Source organism: Silurus meridionalis, chromosome 17, assembly GCF_014805685.1.
Source record: "Silurus meridionalis isolate SWU-2019-XX chromosome 17, ASM1480568v1, whole genome shotgun sequence".
In the NCBI taxonomy this organism is placed as follows: Eukaryota; Metazoa; Chordata; class Actinopteri; order Siluriformes; family Siluridae; genus Silurus; species Silurus meridionalis.
This window is the reverse complement of record NC_060900.1, coordinates 24,879,724-24,906,401: the sequence shown is the minus strand read 5'-3', so window position 1 is coordinate 24,906,401 and position 26,678 is coordinate 24,879,724. Positions and strand designations below refer to the sequence as shown.

The 26,678-nt window shown below is 38.9% G+C and overlaps 1 protein-coding gene across 2 annotated transcripts in view; it reads left to right on the top strand.

Annotated features, from left to right (window-relative positions):
* Positions 1-7,390: 7,390 nt before the first annotated feature.
* rgl1 (ral guanine nucleotide dissociation stimulator-like 1) overlaps positions 7,391-26,678 on the top strand; it is a 50,190-nt gene continuing 30,902 nt past the window's right edge. For both annotated transcript variants that reach the window (XM_046872345.1, XM_046872343.1), the window contains exon 1: positions 7,391-7,851. In XM_046872345.1, the coding sequence (XP_046728301.1) occupies positions 7,717-7,851 (135 nt within the window). In that variant the 5' untranslated portion in view covers positions 7,391-7,716. The remainder of the gene's footprint in view (positions 7,852-26,678) is intronic.

Below are 26,678 nucleotides of genomic sequence, written 5' to 3'. Positions count from 1 at the left end.
TCCCTGCAATGTCTTTCATGACAGGATTGTAATAACACCGGCCTCCGTGCTCCACTAGAGTTCTTTAAACATGCTCATGGAGTGTATACTTTCAGCACAAACAGTAAACTATTGCTGAAAAACCTCATCTCTGATGTAGTGCGATACATCACATAAACATAAAATGTTTCGTAGTGAATATCATGATATGTATATCAGAATTGCTTGCAATCACCAAACAATTACAGCACTTCAAAAAGTAATGAAAAGTTTTAGGAGAACCTCTGAACTGCCAGCTGGACATAAGCTTCATTTTCAGGGGTTTGTGTTCACCTGGATGCTCTTCGTTTTTGCATTGTGATTGGCGGGAAGTTCAGGTGTGAGTTTATAGCGTTGAACACACAGATGTTTGCAGTTTGATAAAAAAAAAAGAACGCCTTGCTCGTATGGTTGCATCTGCAACCACTATATGAGCGTAGCCTAGAGTTCCAGTTCTTTACTAAGAATGAGAAAGAGATTGTAAACACAGGTAGTCCTCGACTCAGTATGGGGTGATATGCTGTAATTTGTTAATAATTAAACAAATTACATTACATCATTTAGCAAAACAGAGCAATTTACAGTACCATACTGTATAAATTACAGTATTATAGTAATTATAGTATTATTATAGTATATATTTATATGGCATCGGGTGCATGGATGCATCTCTACCGCCATCGCAAAATCTGAAAAACTTAAGTCAAACCATCGTAACTCGGGGACTACCTGTATTTTCGAATGACAATGAGGATTTCTGCGTGGCATATAACATAGTGAATACGGGGAATTTAATAAATTGTTTGAGACACAAAATGGATTTGACAAACATTCAAATGAGAAAACTAACAAAGAAATGGCACCAGGGGTTAACCACAACAGCTGCATTAGTAGTAGAGGTGTTTATTGAAACTCATTGAATGAACTGTAACTGACATGTTTTATCTGTGTGTTATTTACAGCAGGTAGAGTTCTAGATCTGTGCAAAAAAATAATAATGATAACTAAAACAGACCAAGTCTTTTGATTGAACCCCATGTTTGTGTTTCCAAAGGCCCACTTTTCACAAAATAGTCGATTTCCAGTAAGAAGTCTTGCCCAAATATGCCGTTCCAATCAATTGAATTCAATAAATTTTTATTTGTTTAGCGCTTTTGGCAGTGGACATTGTCTCAAAGCAGCTTTACAGAGATCAATCGGTAATAACGAATGCGTTTGTCCCTAATGAGCATGAGGAAAAAACTTTGAGAGGAACTAGACTTAAAGGGGAACCCATCATGTGGGTGGCACCGAATGGCCAAAAATCAATTCAAATCATTTTTATCTATATAGCGCTTTTAGCAATGAACATTGTCTGAAAGCAGCTTTACACAGATAATGTGGTGATGAAAAATGTATATGTTCTTTATAAGTGTAAGTTTGTCCCTAATGAGCGAGCCGGTGGCGACTGTGGCAAGGAAAAACTCCCCGAGATGGCATAAGGAAGAAACCTTTAGAGGAACCAGACTCAAGAGGGAACCCATCCTCATCTGGGTTTGCTATCCACTATCCAGAGGCAGGCCTGGATGAAGTGGGAAGATCCATGGAGGGAAGGAATCACTCATAAAACTATTTAATTTACAATCATTTCTATGAAGGGAATAATCGCATATATTTAAATTGTTTGCTTTCCTTAAAAAGAAAAGAAAATGCCAAAAAAACACAAATTTTTCTATATGGGATATTTTTCAAAACTTGTTTTGCTAGCTAGTAGTCAGCTAGGCGGCTAGTTAGCTTACACTCTGCTAGTCAGGATTTTAACACTCTGATAGACTAGATAGTCTTGTTGATGTTACACAGGTTGCATGCGGTATACTAGTCTCATACATGTGAATACCTATTTTAGGCAGGACTCAAAATCCTGCATAAACAGAACTCACCTTGAAAAATTGAGCCAAAAATACTAGACAAAACAGGAATGGCAAGGAAGAAGAGTTTATATTGATATGATCATTCAGTCATATACAGTGTGGTTTCTTGATACAAAGTCCACCATCATAGTGGATTTATAATGGAATGATTTTTCATGATTTTGATTTTAGGGCCTTAAATTGATCTCTGGTATAATTTTCCTGTTGTGTGCTGATTAGCTGCCTGGTTGACCTTCAACCATATAAAAAACTAACAGGAAAAGATTCGACCAGTGTTTATCCAGTGTTTATCTGCAGAGATGCAGAGATCAGCACATTGATTCCGAGAGTCTGAAGCAGTGACTTGAATTCAGCTACACTTTGACTAGTGTCCCATGCTAGTAAAATAAAAACATTTATTATAATTATATATGATATACACTAGATGGACAAACATTTCGGACACCTGACCATAAGACTGGTACTTTGTAAACGTCATTCCACATTGAGTCCTCATTTTCTGTTAACCTCCACTCTTCTGGAAATATGTTCCCATATGCTTGTTGAGATTTGTGTGAGATTCATTCAGCCAAAAGGGTGTTAGTAAAGTCAGGTACTGATGTAGGTGAGATGAGGAGGCCTGGGGTGCAGTTAGAGATCACATTCATCAAAAAGGTTTTTTAGCAGGGTTGAGATCAGAGCTTTATAGCAGGAGATCTTCCACTCCAACCCATTTAAAGCCTATCCGAGACAGGACCTGGGGAAGGCTACCAAATAATTGCTGCTGTTGTAAAGATTCCAAAGGGCACAGTGGCCTCCATAATTCTCAAATGTGCGTTCTCAGAAGTGTGTGTCTTATCATGTACAATCAATAAACTTTTTATACAGGTGGCCTCTAGTCAAGGTGTAGAAAGACCTCAGCAATGACCACGAGAACTGGGAGGCACCTGAGCTCATTTTTAAGTGTTTATTGTACATGTTGTACATGTGATATTTTAGGTTTTTTAATAATGTATGTTGTGTAACACATGTACACAACATGTGTGTGTGTGTGTGTGTGTGTGTGTGTGTGTGTGTGTGTGTGTGTAGCACTTACTAAGTGTCTTGGTGATAGTTTGTGTGAAACTGTGTGTGTGAAGAAAATTATAAGTGTAAATATTGTTAGTATTCCAGCTCAGACTCATATAAGAACCTGGAATACTAAAAAGCGACTGTGGACCTCAATCAGAAGATTAGTTTTTACCCGATGAGTCATCTTGTGTGTGTGTGTGTGTGTGTGTGTGTGTGTGTGTGTGTGTGTGTGTGTGTAGCTCTGTGTATCAGTATTCTCATTTTTAGTATTCTCATCTTCTCTGTGTTTGCTGCATTCTAGATTCTGGAGATTTATGGTTATGTCAGTTTCTTGCTCTTCATCACTACACACACACACACACACACACACACACACACACACACACACACACACACACACACATTCTTATTTCTCACTTCGGTATTTATATTTGAGACATTTTAGAGATTTATGGTCATATTTAATGTTTTGAATCACCTAAGACACACCGGCTATTTCCTGTTATAACTGAAGTTATAGCAGCAATAACTTGCAGCATCTCTCTCTCTCTCTCTCTCTCTCTCTCTCTCTATCTCTCTCTCTCTCTCTCTTCTGTCTATCCCTCTCTATCGCTTACTCTCTCTCTCTCTCTCTCTTACTCTCGCGCTCTCTCTTCTGTCTATCTCTCTATCGTTTACTCTCTCTCTCTTTCTTCTGTCTATCTCTCTCTATCACTATCTCTCTCTATCGCTCAACTACTGGTTGAGGCTATAAAATGAGGCTATCAAATTTGTCGCCGACCAAATATAGGGACGAAACTGTTATAAATGTGTGCGGATGAAGACGGATTCCCTTAAAAATCTGATAACTCGTAATGTTTCTTCCTCGTATCATCTCATGGAGTTTTTTCCTCAGCACCGTCACCTTTAGCTTTCTTATTAGGTTTTCTAAAGATGTGGAGGTAGTGATGGTTAAAGCATTGGATGTTGGCTCCAGACCTTGTTCAAAGTTCAAATCCCAGCCACATTACAGTTTTTCTCAATTGCTAAAACACTAAACCCTATTGTCTGAACCAAATGCTCAGTTGCCTGAACCCACTGATTGAATCAATCACTCTTTTGGCAAAACCATAAGCACTTTTCACCTGTTTAGACACAACTTGCCAACACATTTTCACTGTGATGCACCCGTGCTGCATAATGGTGAGCACAGGTGACAAAAGTCAAACACAATTAAAGCACAAGTGTCACCACTTGAACACTACAACTCAAAATGGATCACACTTGTGGCTAATGATGTGAGGGAACATATACAGTAAGCCAGTTCAGAGAGCGCTGGTTTGTGAGACCGTACAATGGATAGAAATCTGAGAGGAAGAGTTTGTGTGAGAGGAGGTCGAGGTGATCAGCGAAGACAAAGAACAGTAATATCTGATGAAATCAGAGCTACTGTGATTGACCATGTTCTTGTCCATGGTATGAGCATGAGGGAGGCTGGACAAAGGGTACAACCAAACATCAGTAGATTCACTGTGTCCACCATAATCCGAAGATTTAGAGAAGAGAACAGGTAATTACCTTTTTTTTGACATTATAGTACAGTATGTAAATGTTGACAGCAGTTACTGTATGACAGACTATATAAGTAAATATATGTTTCAGTACATCACTGTACCAATGTACTGTAGTATTGTAATGGAGGGTTGGTCTAACTGTTTGTAGGCCTCGTATTCCATGTATATTTTTGTACTTTATTTTTACATGGGCTTACTGTACACAAGTGGCAAACGCATACGATTTCTGTGCTACGTGTAAATGCACAAGATTTCTGTTTTGTCTTTTTGTACAAGTGCTAAATGCACAGGGTTTTTTTGTTTCTCCAGCTTCATGTCCTGAGCATTGTGTTTTCTATTTTTCTACGTAGTGTTTAGTGACTGTTCCGTAGTGATTTCAATTTTGATTGACTCGGGGCACGATTTGACAACATAGTTCAGTTTTGAGCACAGATTGAACTGTTTTGAGGTGAAAGTTTGGTTTTGCAAGAAAAGTCTAAGGTTTTGTGAATGTAGCTTGAGAATTGGGTTTTGTGTTCACAGTTTAGAGAAAAGGAGAGCATCTTTCAAGAAATGTGTCTTAGCAATCGAGAAAAACTGTAAACTGCCACCAATGGGCCCCTGAGAAAGGCCCCTAAACCCATAGCTGCTCAGTTGTATGAATGAGATAAAGATCAAAAGGTCCAAGAAGTTAAATGGCCAAGAGGTTCTCAACTACCAAATCTGGATGGAGATACATACTGTACATAAAACTGGCCCTTGGCTATTTTGGCCCCTTTTAAACACATTTGCACTCTCTCTCTGTGTGTGTGTGTGTGTGTGTGTGTGTGTGTGTGTGTGTGTGTGTGTGTGTGTGCTGATTCACCTGTTCTTTCCAGGCTTCTAGTTACACTTTGTCTCTGATCAGATATTAATATTTGCTCATTAGAGTGTGTGTAGAACTCAAACTCACACACACACACACACACACACACACACACACACACACACACACACACACACACTATGTAAGCTTTTACTTGGCCTTGGTGAATTATTGTTTAACACACTACTGTGAAAACCGACAGCTACTAACACAGCTGACACACTGAGTGCTGTAGTGTTCAATATGACTCCCTGCTCCCTGCTCCCTACTCCCTACTCCCTGCTCCCTACATGTAGAGCACTATATAGTGCAGGAGTGTGATATACAGGCTAATCAGTGAGATTGCATGCTAGCTACTGCAAGCTCTTTTTAAAGAAGAGAAGAATTAGTGTACTGATCGCTGCTTTACGAATTTTGCTAATTGTTTCTTTAAAAGTGTTTTTGCGAATTGCTGTTTTACGTTTGACGATCACTGCACTGTTTGCTGATTACTCCTTTAAGATGTTAACACATTGCCTCTTTAAGGTGTTTGCTGATTGCTGCCTAATGGTGTTTACTGATCACTGCTTTAAGAATGTTGCTGATTGCTGCTTTAAGATCATGCTTTAAAATCGCTGCTTTAAAATGTTTGCTGATCACTGCTGAACAAGGTTTTCTGATCGCTGCTATAAGAGCTTTCTTGATCGCTGCTATAAGAGTTTTGCTGATCGCTGCTTTAAGATGTTTGCTGATCGCTGCTTTAAGATGTTTGCTGATCACTGTTTTAAGAGGTTTTCTGATCGCTGCTTTAAAGGGTTTGCTAATCGCTGCTTATTGGTGTTTGCTAATTGCTTCTTTAAGAGGTTCACTTATTGCAGCTTTAAGGTGCTTGCTGAGAATGTTTCAGATGCTTGCTAGTTGCTGCCTAAAAATGTTTGCTGATTGCGCCTTTAAGAAGGTTGTTGATCGCTGCTTTGGGAAGTTTTCTGATCGCTGCGTTAAGATCATGCTTTAAAATCACTGCTTTAAATGCTTGCTGATCACTGCTTAACGAGGTTTTCTGATCGCTGCGATAAGATGTTTTCTGATCGCTGCTTAATGGTGTTTGCTAATTGCTTCTCTAAGAGGTTCACTGATTGCAGCTTTAAGGTGCTTGCTGAGAATGTTTCAGATGCTTGCTAGTTGCTGCCTAAAACTGTTTGCTGATTGCTCCTTTAAGAAGGTTGTTGATCGTTGCTTTAAGAAGTTTGTTGATTGCTGCTTTAAAATGTTTGCTGATTGTTGCTTTTATGTGTTTGTCGAATGTGTTTGCTGTTTATTGCCGCCTAATGAAGTTTGGTAATCACCACTTTAAGATGTTTGCTGATCGCTGCTTTAAGAGGGATGCTGATCGCTGCTTTAACAGGGATGCTGATCGCTGCTTTAAGGTGTTTGATGATTGCTGCTTAAGATGTTTGTTGATCGCGGCTTTAAGTTTGTTGATTGCTCCTTTAAGAAGGTTGCTGATCGCTGCTTTAAAAGGGTTGCTGATCGCTGCTTTAAGATGTTTGCTGATCGCTGCTTAAGATGTTTGTTGATTGCTGCTTTAAGATGTTTTTTGTTCGCTGCTTTAAAGGGTTTTTTGATCGCTGCTTTAAAGGGTTTGCTGATCGCTGCTTTAAGATGTTTGTTGATCGCTGCTTTAAGATGTTTGTTGATCACTGCTATTTCACTGCATATGTTTTACCGGAGAATCTCTTGGATAAGAAGAGCTGTGGAACTGGTGGTGGGTTTAAAGCCTTTAATCCTTTTATTTTCTCTCAGATGAATGGTTGCTGAGTTTCCTTTTGTCCTCTCCCTCTCTCCCCTTTATCTCTCTCTGTCTCTCTCTCTCTCTCTCTCTCTCTCTCTCTCTCTCTCTCTCTCTCCTCTCCCATTCTGTTTGTCCTGTCCCTGCTGTAATTAGTGCGAAGTCTGAGATTTTTGAAAGCCCCTCCCCTGCTTCACCACAGAGGAGGAGTCTGAGATACAATAGGTTTAATCACTCATGTGGTCAGAGTTGAGAGCCAAGCTTCTCTCACATGAGTGAGGCAAAGAGAAAGTGTGTGTGAGTGTGTGTGTATGCCGAGCAGAGTTACACACACATCGACACAAGAGAACAGAGAAAACACTGGCACAGGTTCAGACCGCAGCTGAGTACGCTGAGATTTAAGAGCAATCCAGACCTTCTTTATCATCTCCATCAGCAGTAGCACCAGCAGAGGCAGCAGCAGCCTAGGCGTCTTCATCATCTGAATTGAATCATGGCTGCACTCTTTGAGCTGCATTATTCTTCTTAGCACACACTAAGTGGTGGAAAAATCTGAAGAACAGGAGGGGCATCATGATCTCTCACTACCCCCTGGCATCTCTTCTGCCCTGGCCACCGTTGCCCCTCTGCCTGGAGCTGCACACTGACGGAGGAGTGGCACTGCAGAGATACCAACCACGATCGCCCGACAGCAGTCCTCGACACTGGGTCAGTTTTCTTTCTTTCTCATTCTCTTTCACTCTCTTTCATCTCTTTGTTTCATTTTTTGTCGTTTTCCAAACTACTTGTTTTTCTGGACAGAAGTTTATTTTTTTTGTTTTGTTTTGTTCATTGAGTGTGTATCCACATCTTTATGATGAACATCTGGATGTCCTGCATCCAGGTTGGACGGCTTTTGTTTAAGTGTGTGTGTGTGTGTGTGTGTGTGTGAGAGAGAGAGAGAGAGAGAGAGAGAGAGAGAGAGAGAGAGAGAGAGAGAGAGATGGTTGGAGTTCTATCCATTGGTTTCTCAAGTCAAGGTTTCTAAATTTTTTACCACTTTTCTACCCAAGTCTTAACGTGTGTATTTGTGTGTGATTGTGTATTTGTGTTTGTGTGTGTGTGTGTGTGTGTGTGTGTGTGTGTGTGTGTGTGTGTGTGTGTAAGTGACTGAGAAGGTACCCTTGTGTGAAACAGGTGTTACTTGAGGTCATCTTTAAAATCACTGTGATCCTCATTAATGCATTTTTCAACTCATTGAAATCAGATTAAATCGGCCAAAAGCGATACCTTTTATAAATGATGTATTCAAATATTTGAATGTTTAATGTTTACGTTTTAAATATTCCTATGTTTTGTGGTCTTCATGAAGGAATTTGCACATGAAGGAAATTTTCCGTTGTGGTTACTGTTAATCAGGTTATTAGGATTTGTGTTGTTTGTGAAATCAGAAATGTTTCCAGGCTTCGAAGGAATTGCTTTAAATAACTGTGTGAGCTCTTAATGCTAGAATTATTGAATTTGTGTGTTTATTGGGACACATGAACTTTTCCAGCTGTATGTGGTTCTTCCCCAAACATTTACAACAAAGTTGGAGGCACACAATTGTATAAGATCTGTTTGAATTTGCCAGCATGAAATTTTCCCTTCACTTTAACTAGGAGACTCATACCTCCAGCATGACATTGCTCCTGTGCACAAAGCCAGCTCCATGAATATATGCTATACATGGGTTGGAGTGGAAGATCTCCTGCTATAGAGGTCTGACCTCAACCCTATTAAAGAACTTTGGGATGAATTTTTTATGCTGACTGCACCCCAGGTCTCCTCAACTCGTCTACATCAGTACCTGACTTTACTAACACCCTCGTATCTCCAAAAGCACCCTCCTGCAGCAAATCTGGTGGGACATGTTCCCAGAAGTGTGGGGGTTATTATAACAGCAAATGAGGACTAAATGTGGAATCGGATATTCTGAAAGTTTATCTTGTGGTCATTATATATATATATATATATATATATATATATATATATATATATATATATATATATATATATATATATATTGCATATTTCTGTCTCTTACATTACTTATCTGGGACACACATTTCATACAGACCGTCATGCTAAAGGTTTGTGCACCCCTGACAATCACACTGTGATTGTGATTCCAGATGAATTTTTCCTTAACCTGTTTAAGTTTCACTTTTCTGTAAAGTCTTTCTACTAGATATTGTGCCAAGGCTGTGGGGATTAGTGTTCATTCACAAGCATGAGTATTAGTGAGGTCAGATGCTCAAGTTGTGGGTGTTGTGGAAGCTCTAGTTTGGCTTGTCCAATGCAAAACTGCTATCTCTTGCCTGCAGGCAGCAGATATGCAAATAACATTTTTATTGCTAAATTGTTCCACTAAATTTCTGGAGAATTAGCAGCAAGGCCGATTCATCAAAAATTCCATCCATCTTTATGGAGGAGGAGAACCACAAGTCAGCAAGCTAAATTCTTTGTAAATGGATGATACAGCAAAAAAAAAGTTTATGAACCCTTGCATATGTGCTTGTTGAACTTGCAGCTTTGTTCTCCATTTTGTTGTTAAAATAATCTCCACTCCTCCAAAAAAGAAGATTTAAATACAAAAAATAAAATGCCGACACCACGAGAATCCAAAAGCATTTAGATATTGTGCCAGCTCCAGTCCAGATTTCAGACATTGGACTTTGTAGGTAAGTAAGTACGGAATTAGGTAAGTAAGGAAGGAAGGAAGTACTCACATACCTGCCTACTTACTTACCTACTTACTTACTTACTTACATATTAACTTACTTACTTGCTTACTTTCTTACTTCCCTACTTACTTACTTACTTACTTACTTACTTACTTACTTACTTATCTACTTACTTACTTACTAATCTACTTACTTACTTACTTACTTACTTACTTATCTACTTACTTACTAATCTACTTACTACTTACTTACTTCATCTACTTACTAACTGACTTTCCTACTTACTTACCTACTTACCCACTTACTTACTTATCTACTTACTAACTGACTTTCCTACTTACTTACTTACTTACTTACTTACTTACTTACTTACTTACTTACTAATCTACTTACTTACTAATCTACTTACTTACTAATCTACTTACTTACTTACTCACTTACTTACTTACTCACTTACTAACTTACCTACTTACTTACTTACTTATATACTTACCTACTTACTTACGATTCACTTACTTACTTACCTGCTTACTTACTTACTAACTCACCCACTTACTTACTTACTTATCTACTTACTTACTAATCCACTTACTTACTTACTTACCTGCTTACTTACTTACTAACTTACTTACCTGCTTACTTACTTTCTTACTTATCTTCTTACTTACTAACTTACTTACTAACATACTTACTTACCTACTTACTTACTTACTTACTTACTAATCTACTTACTTACCTGCTTACTTACTTAATTACTAATCTATTTACTCACTTATCTACATGACAAAAGTTCTGTTTATCTGATGATTTATGTATGGAGTGCAGTCATCATTCACATTCATCCAAAGGTGTTCAGTGTGGTTGAAGTCAAAGCTCTATAGCAGGAGATCTTTCACTCTTTCACTGGAGTTTGCTTTGTGCACAGGGGTAGTGTCATGCTGGAACAGGTTTGGATCTCTTAGTTCAAGAGAAGGGAAAATTTCATACTACTGCATCCAAAGACACCATATACAAATGTATGCCTTCAACTTTGCAATAACAGTTTGGAAAATAACTACATATGGCTGGAAATTTTAGATGTCCCAATACCTTAGTCCATATAGTGTATTTATATTTCATATTTATGGCATTTTGCAGGCGCCCCAGAGTGACTTACATTTATCTCCTTTATACACCTGAGTAGCTATGGGGTTAAGGGACTTGCTCAGGGGCCTCCATGAGTCTCAAGTGTCAGAGGTCAATCTGGAACTGTTCTGTCTCATGAGCAGAAACAGGAAGTTCTTCCAGTCTGTGGTGGTCACAGGAACCCTGCTTCATCACATCGCCATCACCAATGCCATCGTTGATTATTTTACTCTCGCTGCATAACACTGTGACTGATATTCCTTTTATTTTTATTAGTTTAAGAATACGGTGTGTTTTAATTTGTACTCATTCAGAATAATCATGTTGGTAATTTCAGGTTAATAGATAAAACAGAAAAGCAGGTTGTTGCACCACAGTGTGAAATCTCTGCTAGGAACAATGATGCATATGATGATGCAGCAAGGGAAAGTGCATGAGTGTTTGTTTGTGTGTGTGAAGGGAGGTTTGTCTTGAACAGATAATAAGGCATGATAAGTGATTCTTTGTGCTTCCGTTAGTTTTTCTTTTTTTCCTTTCATCGCTCTCTGTTCTCGCTCTCTTAAACGCCATTTCTGGAACCTTCCATTTGAATAAACGGTAAACAGGCCCCAGTCTCGCTTTATTACGCGGCTGTATGTACAAGTGACGTCTGCCAGATGTTACATAGAGATTTTATTTCGCTTTGAAATGATCAGAGGATTTGAGTAGCGTTTTTTCGGTCCCAGTACAGCGCATACATGAAGGTTTTTAAAGAACTAATATAATATAGAATGCTGATCATGAAGGAGAAATATAAAATGATATATAGAGAGAGAGATAAATAGAGATGGACAAACAGAGGGACGAATCTTTCTTCTTCCTCACAAGGTACTTGAGTGTATATGCTCTTCCTTACACTCTGCTCTGCTTCCTGCTTTTGTTCTTTCAGCAAAGGAAGCACACACACACACACACACACACACACACACACACACACACACACACACACACACACAAAACGGAACACAATGCATCGAAATGCACAAATGCAAAAACGTTTGTCGGGAAAACTTAAAGTTACATTTTCACCTCTGACCAATAAAAAGTGCTGACACTGGAGACTCTTTCCATAAACACTACAAAACCTAATTTGGTTTTACAGGAAACGCAACCACTTCTGATTATACACGTTTTAAAAAATCTGTTTATGTGGCACATCTGTACTGTTACTATAGTAATGAGCATTTGTATAAATTTTGCATTAAAAGGCGTGTTCACACTAATATGTTTTCATTTGAAAACACATATTTTTCCTCTCTGTTATTGGCCTTCCGTCGGCACTGCGATGGCCATCGCATTCAACAAAAACGCAGCTTTTTGAAAACGTTCTCCAAAATGGATACATTTGAAAACTGACGTGTTTTACTCATTGCTGCGTCGTTTCGAAGAACCAAGCAAATAAACGACAGGAGGAAATGATGTGAGCATTTTCCAACGTTTCAGTGTGGATGAGCAACTTTTAAGAAACGAGTTTTTGGATGAAACTTAAAATTTTTCCTGATTAGTGTAGACATAGCCAGGTCCCCTGGTGGTCTGGTGGTTAGGATGCGGCGCCCTCCCCGCTGCGGCCTCGATCCCAGGTCAGGGAACCAACCCCAGTTTTTCTTAGTGCCGGTCACGAGCCCGGATAAATGGGGAGGATTGCGTTAGGAAGAGCATCCAGCGTACGTAGCCAAAGCTGCTCTTCAAGCAATTCAATCGTCACTTTCTGACCAATCAGAATTCAGCTGCACTGTGGAATAAATCAATGCTTAGACACCATTCAAAACTAATTTTCATTGGGGGTACAATGTTTTTGTACAAGCGGGAACATAGGGACAAGTTTCACATTTTTACCCACACACACACATAATCACACAATCATACATTCACTCATATTCTACCTGCATCACAAATTAACATGAAGTACAAAATTGCACAAATCTACAAGTGTTACACACACACACACACACACACACACACACACACACACACACACACACACTCAAACACACGTATGGTTTTTTTTTATGTTTATGAGGACTATTCCATTGCAATAATGATGATTATAGCTCAGTGAATTCTAAACATGATGCAAAATTCAAGATTTCACAAGAACATTTGGTTCAGAGTTTTTTTTTGTGAGGACCGGGTGATTTGTGAGGACATTTAATATAATCCTATCTAGAAGACATTCAGTCCTTACAAAGTGCTGAATATTTGTCCACACATACACATTGTGAGTGTATCAGATCTGAGTAGGTGGAAGACTCCTGGCTCTAACCTCGTCCACATAAATCTAATTTATTGCCACTCTGCCCTTCCTTTCTCTCCGTTTCACCCGAGACGCTATCATTAAACCGTGGCCTGTTCAACCGCTTCATCACACACTCCTCCGCCACCTTGTGTCCTTCGTTCTCTTCCGCAACCGAGTCACGCAGCATGTTGGGTCATAAATACCCTGATTGCTCCTCCATCCAGATTAACGATCCTGCTTTTTTTTTTCTTCCAGCGAATGGATCAAAGTCCAGTCCCTTATATAATGAAGGCTTGAATAGCAATAAAAACGTTGCTTCCTGTATCTTAGCTCCGGCACAGCGGGCTGCTCTTCACGTTCCTCTGTATACCAACAAGCCTTTATTGGAGGTCAATGAACTCTAATAAAGAGCCACGTAGCACAATCCGGCGGGTCAGATGTGAACTTCACGGCAAAAGCGCGTGCTCTGACTCGGAATTCTCTCCGTATTTGGGATTCGCACACAAAGCGTTTTTCACATCTGCAGCTCTTCCTGTTTTTTTTTTGCAAAAAAAAGAAATGGGAAGTTTTTTTTTCTTTTTTATAAAGTGCTTTTACATTCTCTCACTCTCTGAGTCACTTTTTGATTCACTGTTTTGGAAAATAATTTATATGTTTTGAAACGAAACACAAGATTCGAAAAAAATAAATCAGGAAATTCTGAATGTCTAGTAAAGGTTCTTGCTAAAAAAAACTATAGACTATATAAAGATACTAAGACTATATAAAAATATTCACCTCATAAAATGACCCACTGTGATCAAATCAATTTTTTCTCCTCTGTCAGTCTTTGTTAAATGAAAAAGCTATTAAATCCACACGAATATATTTTTAGCTTGTGCAGTTTGCTACAGATGCAGTTTGTCGAGTCTGACTAGCGTGCAATGAAAAGGTTGACGTGATTGGATGCCAGCTAGGGGGCCTCGGATTGCCTAAATTGCAGTCTGATTAGTTTAGGCAAAGATTTAAAGCAATGTATACTTGAAGTTGTATAGATACTGCGCTGTATATTTCTGCTGAATTTATGTAATGTGACAGCTGTAATATCATTGGATAGAAATTCCAACGTATAAGGGCGCATCTGGCAGCCACACACCCAAAAGAAACACTATGAAATAAAGAAAATAGATGAAGAGTAATTTAGGCAGCTATATTAGCTATAAACCATGTGTGTTTAGCTTTGACTAGCTAATATGTTGTTGTTTTTATAGAAATAGCTCGTTCACAGGGACAGGAGACAGACTCCAGTGTCGATGTTCGGGACAGAGGAGTTTAGTCTCAGTCACATGACAAGCAGCATATTTTTGAGTTATATACTATTAAAAGAGAAAGATTACAGGTCATAGATTAGAATTGGTAATGGAATGGCTGCTTATTGCTGAAATGATGTCAGGAACTAACTCGAACAGGAACTATCTGGTTTTATGGACATTCCACAACATTAGGAAATTTTTTTTACTTATTTCCCAGACCTGCAGTCACATCAATTTGAAGATTAAAAAAAAAAAATTCAACATACCATATTTTTTGGACTGTAAGCCGCTACTTTTTTCCCACGTTTTAAACCCCGTGGCTTAAACAACGAAGCGGCTTATTTATGGATTTTTCCTGGGTTTTTCCTGGTTTCACAAACTTCAAGCCAAAAAACTGAGCGACATAACATTAGAACAATGAAATTTCCGAACGGAAACGAAAAAACGCACCTCACCTGTGTTCTGAGCTGCACGGCATCGGGAGAAAAAACATTTTTTTTTTTAAAGCACGACGATGCCAAAATATAAACTCCCGAGAGAAATAGTTGTGAAAGGAAGGAGGAAGACAGTGAACAATGACTTTCTTGGTAGGCTCCTGTTTAGATACAAGCCGTTGTAACGCGTTGAGTCTGGGTGAAGGGATAGCTCGCTAACTCCAGTTACAACAGAAATCACATAAGCACAAACAGGTTTCCAAAACTCATGCTTTTTTATTTTTCTTGGCAACAGCGTTACGGGTTAGTCAAAGAAACTTAGAAATGAGCATCAGAAAATAATAAGGACATATTCCTCGGTCTTGCACACATGCAGTAATACCGGAAAAATGCGGCGGCAGGCTATTTCCAAAATGTCGCATATTTCACCCGTGTAACAGACACTGTCTTTCGTTAAAGCCTGTGTAAAATTCATTAGTTTTAGTGTAGACAGTACACTGAAAGTACACTAAGTCTGCGGCTTATAGACAGGTGCGGCTTATTAATGTTTAAAATAAAAAATTTTGTCAAATTCAAATTCCGAAAATTACGGTAATAAATTCAATACATAAATAATGTACCTTAAAACCCAAACTTCTGCATGTAAGACTCCACTAAATAGATGTCTTTGGGCTTAAACTACAAGACCCAAACCTGTTCCAGCATGACAATGCCCCTGTGCACAAAGCCATCTCCATAAAGATATGCTTTACATGGTTTGGAGGTTGGAATGGAAGATCACCTGCTATAGAGCTCTGATCTCAAACCTATTGAACACCTTTGGAATATATTTTTAACGCCAACTGCACATCCCAGGCCTCCTTTCCTCACCTACATCAGTACCTGATTTTACTAACATGTATGAATAAGCTCAAATCTTCACAAACACACCTTAAAATCTAGTGGAACATCCTACTAGAAGAGTAAAGGTTATTATAACCAAGCAAATTGGGACTTAATGTGGAAATTGATGTTAAAAAAAAGCACATACTAATCTTAAGCTCAGGTGTCCACATACTTTTGTATTATTCCATAAACCATAACATGTCTGTGCTTATCTATCAAGTCAAGTCAAGTCAAGTTTATTTCTATAGCGCTTTTTACAACAGACATTGTCTCAAAGCAGCTTTACAGAATTTAACAGGGAAGGTGAATGGTGTGTATTTATCCCTGATGTGCAGCCGTGGCAACTGTGGCAAGGAAAAACTCCCTTAGATGTTATGAGGAAGAAACTTTGAGAGGAACCAGACTCAAAAGGGGAACCCATCCTCATTTGGGTGACATCAAGAGTGTGATTATAGTCTTTAAACAATACAGAACACTGGAGAGTGAGAACTAACATGAACACTGGAGTGTACGTTTATGAGTTTTGTCCTTTCTACAGTCTTTTATAGTAATTTGTGGTTATAAAACTAGGAGCTACTGAGCAACTCATAAAATAGCTCAACATTTGAGATCATCACAGATCCAACACCAGCTTCTCCAAGCCAGAGCCTTTAAACACTCAAGGAGGTCCAGTGTCAAAACTCCACACATGAAGTGGGATCCAATTGGCACTGGTACGTCTCTAGATGCTTTGGGATATTTGGAGGCATCTACTTCTTTAAAGGTCCACAATCTTCATGAGGTGGGACGTGACTGGGTCTGGAGCAACCTCAGGATGCCTCGGGATGGGTAGAGAAAGAGAAGCAGTGGAGAGGAATTAGCGTAGCTGCTTTTCATGATATTAACAGCACAAGTTGATAATGTGCATGTGATCAGATGTACTGAAGCACAAGGTTATGATGTGAGACGCATGTTATGTGTAGAACTCGCTAAAAAGATATGTTTTTAATCTGCACCCAAACTGGGAGAGTGTGTCTGAGCCCCGAACACTGTCAGGAAGACTATTCCAGAGTTTAGGAGCTAAATGTGAGAATGATCTACCGCCTTTAGTGGACTTTGCTATTCTAGGAACTACTAGAAGTCCGGAGTTTTGAGATCTCAGGGAGCGTGACGATTGAAGCGTGTTGGAAGACTGAAGAGATACATGGGAGCCAAACCATTTAGTGTTTTATAAGTAAGAAGAAGTAGTTTGTAGTCGATTAGAGACTTGACAGGTAGCCAGTGTCGGGACGAGAAGATTGGGGTTATATGATCATATTTTCCTTGACCTTGTAAGAACTCTTGCTGCCGCATTCTGAAGTAACTGAAGCTTGTTTATTAATGATGCAGGACATCCACCTTGTAATGCATTACAATAGTCTATTCTGGAGCTCATTAACGCATGGACTAGCTTCTCTGAATCAGATATAGATAACATGTTTCTTAACTTAGAAATATTTCTAAGGTAAAAGAAGCCTGTTTTTGTAATATGGATAATATGATTTTTAAAAGACAAGTTGCTGTTGGAAATAACTCCCAGGTATTTTACTGTTGAACTAGAAGTTACAGAACATCCATCTAAATGCAGGTTGAAATGCTGGAGCTTCTGTGTACTGGTTTTTGGGCCGATGAGCAAAATCTCCGTCTTATCAGAATTTAATAGTAGAAAGTTATGAGTCATCTAGTCTATTAATTCTTTAACACATTCAGTTATCCGAGCCAATTGAGCTGTATCGCCTGGTCTTGATGAGATATATAGCTGGGTATCATCAGCGTAACAGTGGAATCTAATTCCATGCCTTCTAATAATATTTCCTAAGGGAAGCATGTATATTGTGAAAAGCAGGGGTCCTAGAACTAAACCTTGTGGCACGCCATAATTTACTAGCATTAACCTGGATAGCTCTCCATTTAAGTCTACAAAATAGTAATGATCAGACAGGTAGGATTGAAACCAGCTTAATGCCTGTCCCTGAATGCCAATGTAATTTTGTAAGCAATCTAGGAGAAGATCGTGATCTATAGTGTCGAATGCAGATTTATCTATTAGTCTATCAAAGACGGATAGACTGATATATATATATATATATATATATATATATATATATATATATATATATATATATATACAGTAATCAGTCATTTACTGTGGTGGTTACATTCCAAAACCACCTGAGATAAACGAAAAAAAAACTATATTTTTGTTAATACATTTCATTATTTTAACATAAAACTCCATAAAAACAATTCACTATATGTTTTATGGTCTATCGTTCAAATCAGCCAAACTACTTAGTTACAATTCCGCGATGAACCAGAGGGGGCGCCAGATTCGAACCGCGGTAAAGCGGGGGATTACTGTATGTATATATATATATATATATATATATATATATATATATGAGGTTTTGTGAGGAAGTGTCGAGCTGGGGTTTTTTTTTCTGCAGCCCTGCAGCACGATTCAGTTTCATTTCAGCTTTTAAAATAAACTTAACTTGTCAGAGAAATCTTTCTTTGACATTCGGTTTCCTCTGATTCCTTCAGTTACTCTTCCTCATTTTTATTCTTTATAACAAAAGCTTCATGTGAATCGACTGAACGTGTTGTTGTCTGTTCAGCTAAGGTGTTGATGGTACTGAGACCTCCTGTACAGGTGTGTCCCTGACTGACAGAGAGGTGGACAAAGTACAGTGCAGATGCCTGCAAGGAAAAGTGCGAGTGTTAAAAAAAGTCTACAATCAATAAGAATCATGTAGAAAGTGATTTTCATGACGGAAAAGTGTTCAGTTCACACAGCAACTAATCGATCACTTTAAAGATGTGTGTCAGGTTTAAAACCTGCATCTGTGGGTAAATTACAGCGTAACTACATCAACACGGGGTAAATACAACCAGGCTAGAAATTCATTAACCATCTGTGAGGAAGAATCAAGATTGTGTGTGTGTGTGTGTGTGTGTGTGTGTGTGTGTGTGTGTGTGTGTGTGTGTGTGTTTTTCTCTCTCTCTCTCTCTCTCTCTCTCTCTCTCTCTCTCTCGTGCTCTGGTTTATCTGACTGATTTGCAAAATCTCCACTAACATGGTGCAAGGGTCCAACCCTGTTCAATAGATAAGAGATTAAAGTGTCTGATCAGTACTGACACTCCACTGTGTGTGTGTGTGTGTGTGTGTGTGTGTGTGTGTGTGTGTGTGTGTGTGTGTGTGTGTGTGTGTGTGAGTTTCAGAGTCCATGGAGAAACATGTTCATCACATTGTTTTAAACATGCTTGTATCAGCATCTGTGTCTGTCCCTGTCTTTTTGTGTTTATATGTCTGTCTGGCTGCCTGCATGTCTGCATGTCTTTCCATCTGTCAGTCTGTTTGAATGTCTGTCTGTCTCTCTGTCTACATCCTTCTGAATCTCATTCTATTTGTCTGTGTGTGGCTGCGTACCTCTCCGTCTATCCACATCTCTGTCTGTCGTTTTTTTCTGTCTGTGTGTCTGTCTGCATATTTGTCTGTCTATCCGTCTCTTTGTTAATCTGTCTGTCTGTTTTCCATTTGTCTGTCTGTCTGTCAAGTCCAAGTTTATCCATCGATCTGTCCCAATATGAACTCTCCCAATGAAGACACCCGTAACATTATCTGTCCCAGTATCTCTCAGCCGCTCTGTCACACTGTGTATCTGTGGACTCTTATTACATACACTACATGGCCAAAAGTATGTGCACCCACGAGTTTTTATTTATAACCTTAGCCACAAATGTGTAAGCACGCAATAAGATTATAAAAAGACTGTATACTCCAAAAAAGATGCTCCTGCATGACGATGCTCCGGCACACAATGTGAGCTCCATGAAGATTTGGTTGCTGCTGTTAAGGTTGGAGTTGTAGAACTTGAGTGACCTGCAGAGAGCCCTGACCTACTCAAACCTACTTAACACCTTTGAGATGAACAGGAACTGGAACCTCCTCAACCTCTGAGCTCAGTAAAGCTGGATGAACACTAATCCCCCCTAGCCATGCCCCAAAATCTGGTGGAAAGCCTTCCATTTTATTATAACAGTATAAAGAAGAATAACTATGGAATCAGAAGTTCAAGTACATCTGGGTGTGATGGTCAGGGGTGCACATACTTTCCATTATATCGTCTTTTTACAAAGAAATGACAAGAGAAAGAAATTCTGATTATCTATCTATCTATCTATCTATCTATCTATCTATCTATCTATCTATCTATCTATCTATCTATCTATCTATCTATCTATCTATCTATCTATCTATCTATCTATCTTGTGCAATTTTCTTTTGCCTGTTTTTACTAGCTAGTGAATGTGTGTTGTTCTGCCCTCTAGTGGACATTATCAAGTCAAGCCTGGTCAAGTCAAGAAGCTTTTATTTAATAAACACACATGTATACACACACACACACACACACACACACACACACACACACACACACACACTGAGCTCCTACGCATACAGTCATTCTTCGTCACTGGTGAAAAATGATGATTGGAGGTTTATGGGAAGTGAGACAGAGAGAGAGAGAGAGAGAGAGTGTGTGTGTGTGTGTGTGTGTGTGTGTAACTGTGTTTGTGTGTTGTGTCTATGCCTATGAGGCAGTCAGCTGATGCTTACACGGGCTTTTCTAACCGCACGATTTCACAATAACAGAGTTTCCATTGCACTTCTCTCTCTTTCTCCCTCTCTCTCTCTCTCTCTCTCTCTCTCTCTCTCTCTCTCTCTCTCTCTCTCTTTCTCGCACTCTCTCTCTTTCTGTGTCTCTGTCTCTCTGATCAGAAATCTTTTTACTTGTTTTCGAGAGAGAAGACGCAGCTCCTTCATCACAAAACCGCACTACACTTTCGTTTCTACTTTCAATCTACTTTCAAGGCCTGATCTATTCTGAGCTGGGTTTCTGTTGTTATGGAGATGAGAGCAGCTTTGATGCAGCTTGATTCGTCAGTCTACTACTATAAACATACACATACACACATTATTTTCCTACAGCAGCACATCCCAAAGTGTTTATCCCTTTATATACAGTAATTCATGTTGTGGAAACAAAGTTCATCCCTGTTTTTGCTTACGTTTAACAGCATCGTTTCTTCACCACATTTTTTTTACTTCAATCCGAAAGTTAATACGCTAAAAAAAAAAAACCTTGTCACAGCAAAGCATAAACTCGTCTGTCCTGGAAAAGTTACAGCTTCACCTATGACTGTTACAAAACACTGGCACTGGAGACTCCTTCCAGACAGTGTTCAGCACAATGCTCCGTACATTAAAATTCGATTTCATGCAAACACGCTGTTACTATAAAAACATAACAAACACTTTTAATTGTTACTACATATAAACTTTAAACTAGTGTCACAGCTGATGTTTGAGAAAATGCATCAGCACCTTCTGACCAAGTATTCAGCAGCTCAGATCTCTGAATTCATTCTTTTTTATTTAGTATTATAATTTCATTATTTTAGAATTCAGAGTTTAATAATGTGTTACAGATGTGTGTTTTTTGAACATCCCATTCCACATTGAGTTTCGATTCGCCGCTATAATAATCTCCACTCTTCTGGGAAGATGTGATTGGTTTCGGAATGTACATTTGGAGATTTGTGGATATTCATTCCGTCACAAGGGTGTTAGTAAAGTCAGGCACTGATGTATGTGTGGAGGCCTGGGGTGCAGTCAGCTTGAAAAATTCATTCATGTTCAGTAGGGTTGAGATCAGAGCTCTATAGCAGGAGATCTTCCACTCTAATCCATGTAAAGCATATCTTCATGACGCTGGCTTTGGGCACAGGGGCATTGCCATGATTGAACAGGTTTGGGTCTCCGAGTTCAAGTAAAGGGAAAAATTTCATGCTATGGAATCTAAAGGCATTGTATAGAGTTGTGTGCCTTCAGTGGTGGAGGAAGAACACAAACCATGTAGTTGAGTTAAAGTAGAGATAAACTATGTAGAATTTTACTTCAGTAAAAGTAAAAGTGTCCATTTAAACTTTTACTTGAGTCAAAGTACAAAAGTATTTGCCTTCAAATGTATTTAAGTATCCAAAGTAATATGATTTACAATGGATGTGATGTTATCATTTTTATCACAAGACTCTTTACTTAATCAACTCAGTTTATATAAAAAAACTCTAATGTTTCAATCTATTAATCAAATACTGATTGATTTCTATTCAAATTATCATGAGCCCCAAACCTTCTTTTCAACTACTTTCAAAAAAGTCGCACAAATGAGGCCACGGGTGTCATGTTGAGTTCGAGTCTGAAGTTTCTTCCATCATTTATTCATCTTTAAAAGTTCTGGCGTTAAGTAGATACACTAAGTGCCAATTAAAACAAGTTTAAAACAGAGCGTGCGCTCGACCCTGATATTGATGGATTGCTGCGTGTTTGACCAGTAAGTTTTTATTCACCATTACTTTAAAACAGTGTGTGTATATATATATATATATATATCACACTGTTTGAAGAAAGTCTACAGGATTTTGTTCCTCACTGTACATGCAAAACAGGACGTGACCCCCGACACCGTTCTTTTGTTATACTTATATATTTACTTTCTATATGACAGAGACACAACTCCTTTCCAAGATTGTGTACTCAGCACTAAACGTTGAAACCAGTAAATTTCCTCTGCTGACATGAAGTTATCCTCTTCCTGACGATTGCTTTTGGCAGCGTAAGTTTCTAAAAACTCTGTCCTGCTGTCATGTTGCTTGAAAAGTCGTTGCTAAGTGACTTTGCATTTCTCCTGACGTTCCCTGCAGTCATCAGCAGCCACTACAGTACAGCTGCTGCTCCGATTCTGACTCGCTGGAGTCAGGAGGCTGCAGGCAGGAAGTGGCAGATTTCCTGGAATGTGTGTGTTTCCTTCTGGTGAAGAGAAATTACAGCAGCAGGCTCTTTTTCTCGGCCTGGCTACAGAACGAAGTCCCCACTGCTCTGTTTTTGACAATGTGTGTGTGTGTGTGTGTGTGTGTGTGTGTGTGTGTGTGTGTTTGATGCTCTCTTTGTGCTGACCAAGTATCATTACAATGACTGAATTACATGAACTGATGTAGTGGTGACTTTTGGCAGGTTTCCATTAGTAAAATGCTTTTATACTCAAAAGCGTGTGTGTGTGTGTGTGTGTGTGTGTGTGTGTGTGTGTGTGTGTGTGTGTGTGTGTGTGTGTGCATCATCATCTCTGTATATGCTGAATGTCTAACCCCTAACCCGACATTACTTAGAAGAAAGTCAGGCTACAGAAGTCAACACACACACACACACACACATACACACACACACACAGATAGAAAAATAAGCACTATTCCAGAAACTTCCAGGAATGAGCTGTAAACAGAAATTCTTCTACTTCTTTTACTTCTTCCTTTTCTTAGTAGTAGTTGAAGTGCCAGTGGTAGTGATAGTAGTAGTGGCTGTAGGAGGAGGATGAGTTTTAGTATTAGTGGTAGTAGTGATAGTGGAAGTTGGAGTAGTAGTAGGAGTAGTACAACCCCAATTCCAAAAAAGTTGGGCCACTGTGTAAAATGTAAATAAAAACAGAACGCAATTATTGGCAAAACCTATAATCACATACTTTTATTCACAATAAAACATAGAAAGCATATGTTTAAACAGAGGAAATGTCCCATTTTAAGGAAACTTAAAAAAAAAAATCCAGTAAGATGATTAGGTATAAATATTGTGTCTCAGAGAGGCGGAGTCTCTTAGAGATCTCTTAAAGACGGGCAGAGCAACACCATTTGCAAGTTTTTAAAGAATCTGGAGAAATCTCTGTGAAATCAATATTGAATGCCCGTGATCACTAGGCCCTCAGGCGACTCTGCATTTAAAAGTCATGATTCTGTAATGGAAATCAATGCATGACTCATTAACACCTCCAGAAATCGTTGTCTGTGAACACAGTTTGCCATGTCGTCCACAAATGATTAAATCTCTACCATGCAAAGAAGAAGGCATGTGTGAACATGATCCAGAAACGTCACCATCCCCTCTGGGCCGAAGCTCATTTAAAATGTACTGAGGCAAAGTGGAAAACTGTTCTGTGGTCAGACTAATCAAAATTTTAATTTCTGTTTAGAAACCATGGACACCACATCTGTATGAGAGTGCATAAGTGCCTGTGATATGAGCAGCTTGTACATTTGAAAAGGTAAACGGTATACACAGCTTTTCGAGCAACAAATACTTCCATCCAGAAAATGTCTTTTTTTAGGGAAGGCCTTGCATATTTGAGTAAGACAAAGCTAACTATATACTGCATCCATTAAATAGAGGATTTCCAGGTGCTGAACTGGCCTGCCTGCGGACTAGACCTTTCACCATTTAAAAAAAAACATTTGGCAGATCATGAAATGAAAAAAACAATAAAGGACACCCAGAACCCCTGGTCTCCTCAGTTCCCAGATGTATACAGATAGAAGAAGTAAACATGACCCTATATCAACTTTTTTGAGACTTGTTGCAGCCATCAAATTTAAATTGTTTTGCTTTATTCTCAGTTTGAACATTTGATATGTTTTTTGTTTATATGTGAATAAAATATGGATTTATGAGATTTGCTAATCATTGCATTTTGTTTTTATTTACAGTTTACACAGTGTTCCAACTTTTTTGAAATTGGGTTTGTAATAGCAGTTGTTGTTGTAGTATTAGTTTAGTATTAGTAGTAGTAGTCTAGATCAAGGGCCTTATTTGTACATATATTAGGAACTTGAATGGATTGTGACATGAAGACAATCTATTAAAATACCAACTCTATGCAAATTAGATTTTAAACAGTAAAGCTATAAATCCAAACAATTGACTCAAATGCTTTTTTAAATTAGTCACAACTTAACTCCCATTCATAGTTAGTAGGGAAAAAATTATAACCGTGAAATCCTTGCGTCCTCTTACACAGCACCTTTAATTGAATATATAATAGTCACACAAAAAGATGCTAAAATGGTCAGACATTATGAAGAGCTCTTTTTTGAGTCAGACAGATCTGAGCTCGGATCACCTCCTCAGATGATCTTTTTAAATCTCGACTATCATAGTTTCAGAAATAAAATATTTCAGTACACAGCATATAATATAGAAATAATGAGTAGCACATGCCTAAATATAAAAAGTGTGTACAGTAATTGTGTGTGTGGGTGTGTGTGTGGGTGTGTGTGTGTCTGACATTTCTCCTGGCCTTGTTTTTGTGTACGTGGTAATGACATCACTCCCTTCTGAGAGAGAGCAGCTGTCCCTGGTGGGGGTCTGTGGAGTACCGACCTTTCCCAGCACTCTTTTCTGAAAGTGTGTTTGTGTGTTTGTGTGTGTGTGTGTGTGTGTGTGTGTGTGTGTGTGTGTGTATGTGTGTGTTCTCCTCCTGAGGGTCTGGGAACTAGAGCATGGGTTTTCCCTGGGCCTCCCCAAACCTAATGTGACCTTTCTGCCCTAACCGACCCCTTGTTGATCACTCACACACTCATATTCGGACACACACACACACACACACACACACACACACTTGGCTGTTATGACGTAGATATTGTAGGGTAAAGAAGAGAGAGCAGACGCACTACATCACGTACACTTATTCAAGTGTGTGTGTGTTTGTGTGTGCATGCGTGTGTGTGTGTGTGTGTGTGTGTGTGTGTGTGTGTGTGCGCTACATCACGTCTAACTGTGTGTGTTTGTCTGCTGAGACAATCAGCTTGAACGTCAGCCTTCCTTACATTGTGTTTCTTTACTGTGATGCTTACTTCCGCTTACAGCACTCCTCCTCCACACACACACACACACACACACACACACACACACACACACGATTGCATTTGAGATTGGAAAAGAACTAGCCCAAATGTTTCTGTGTGACAGGTGTTTCTGTGTCAGTGAGGGCAGGGTTTCATTCAATTAGCCCAACACGCGTGTGAAGATATGACATCATCGCTAAATTGAGATTTTATTTCTTTGACTTGCCATTTGAAAATACATTTTATTTACATGGAGTCACATAATCCATTGGTATTTCAGTAGAGAACTTGATTATGACAATTAATCACGCAACAACGTTTGCTAGCATGCCTGGTGAGCACAGTGATGCTAACGATAGTGTTAGCATGAACATTGAAGCTTTGGAAGCTGAATTGTTCAGGCTGAGCGTTTATTCAAAAAGGTGGGACAACCAGATGTACCGGATAAAATTTGCAATTTTGGACTTCCACTGGCAAAAAAGCAAACAAAAACTTCGATTTAAAATTCCTTCTTGAAAAGTCAGTAAGACCTGTTCAAGCCAGAAGTTCAGCAAGTGACCTGAAATCCACATGGCTGCTCACAGCATCATCAGTAAACACCTTTTAATTAGTTATACCATATATACTGTACAAGTTACGAATATTAGCTCAGGCATATTAAACAGACATATTCGTTGTTGAATCTGTAACTCTACAATTATCTGGCTATTGGTTTACTAGTAAAATACAAGGTTTTTTTCCCACTTTGTACCTCGAATGCTTTAAAAATGACTGAGAGGTAGAAATAGATGACTGGATCCTAAAGGTTTATACTCTCAATGCTGGTGATCAGTATCAGTGGGATTGATTTGCATATGAAAATATCAATCCTTCCAGGGAATTTTTCCCCACCTGAGTTTGATATTTATTTCAAATGAATAGGAACTACTACTTCTTCTTCTGCTGAGCGTCCGCTCATCGTACAAACAAGTAAGCGTTCTGTCATTCGGTCACATATCTTTGGATCGCTGCATCGTCTGTGCCTTCTGAGAGAATATTTTTCAAGAGAGTCGATCAGTCAAGAAGATGAAGA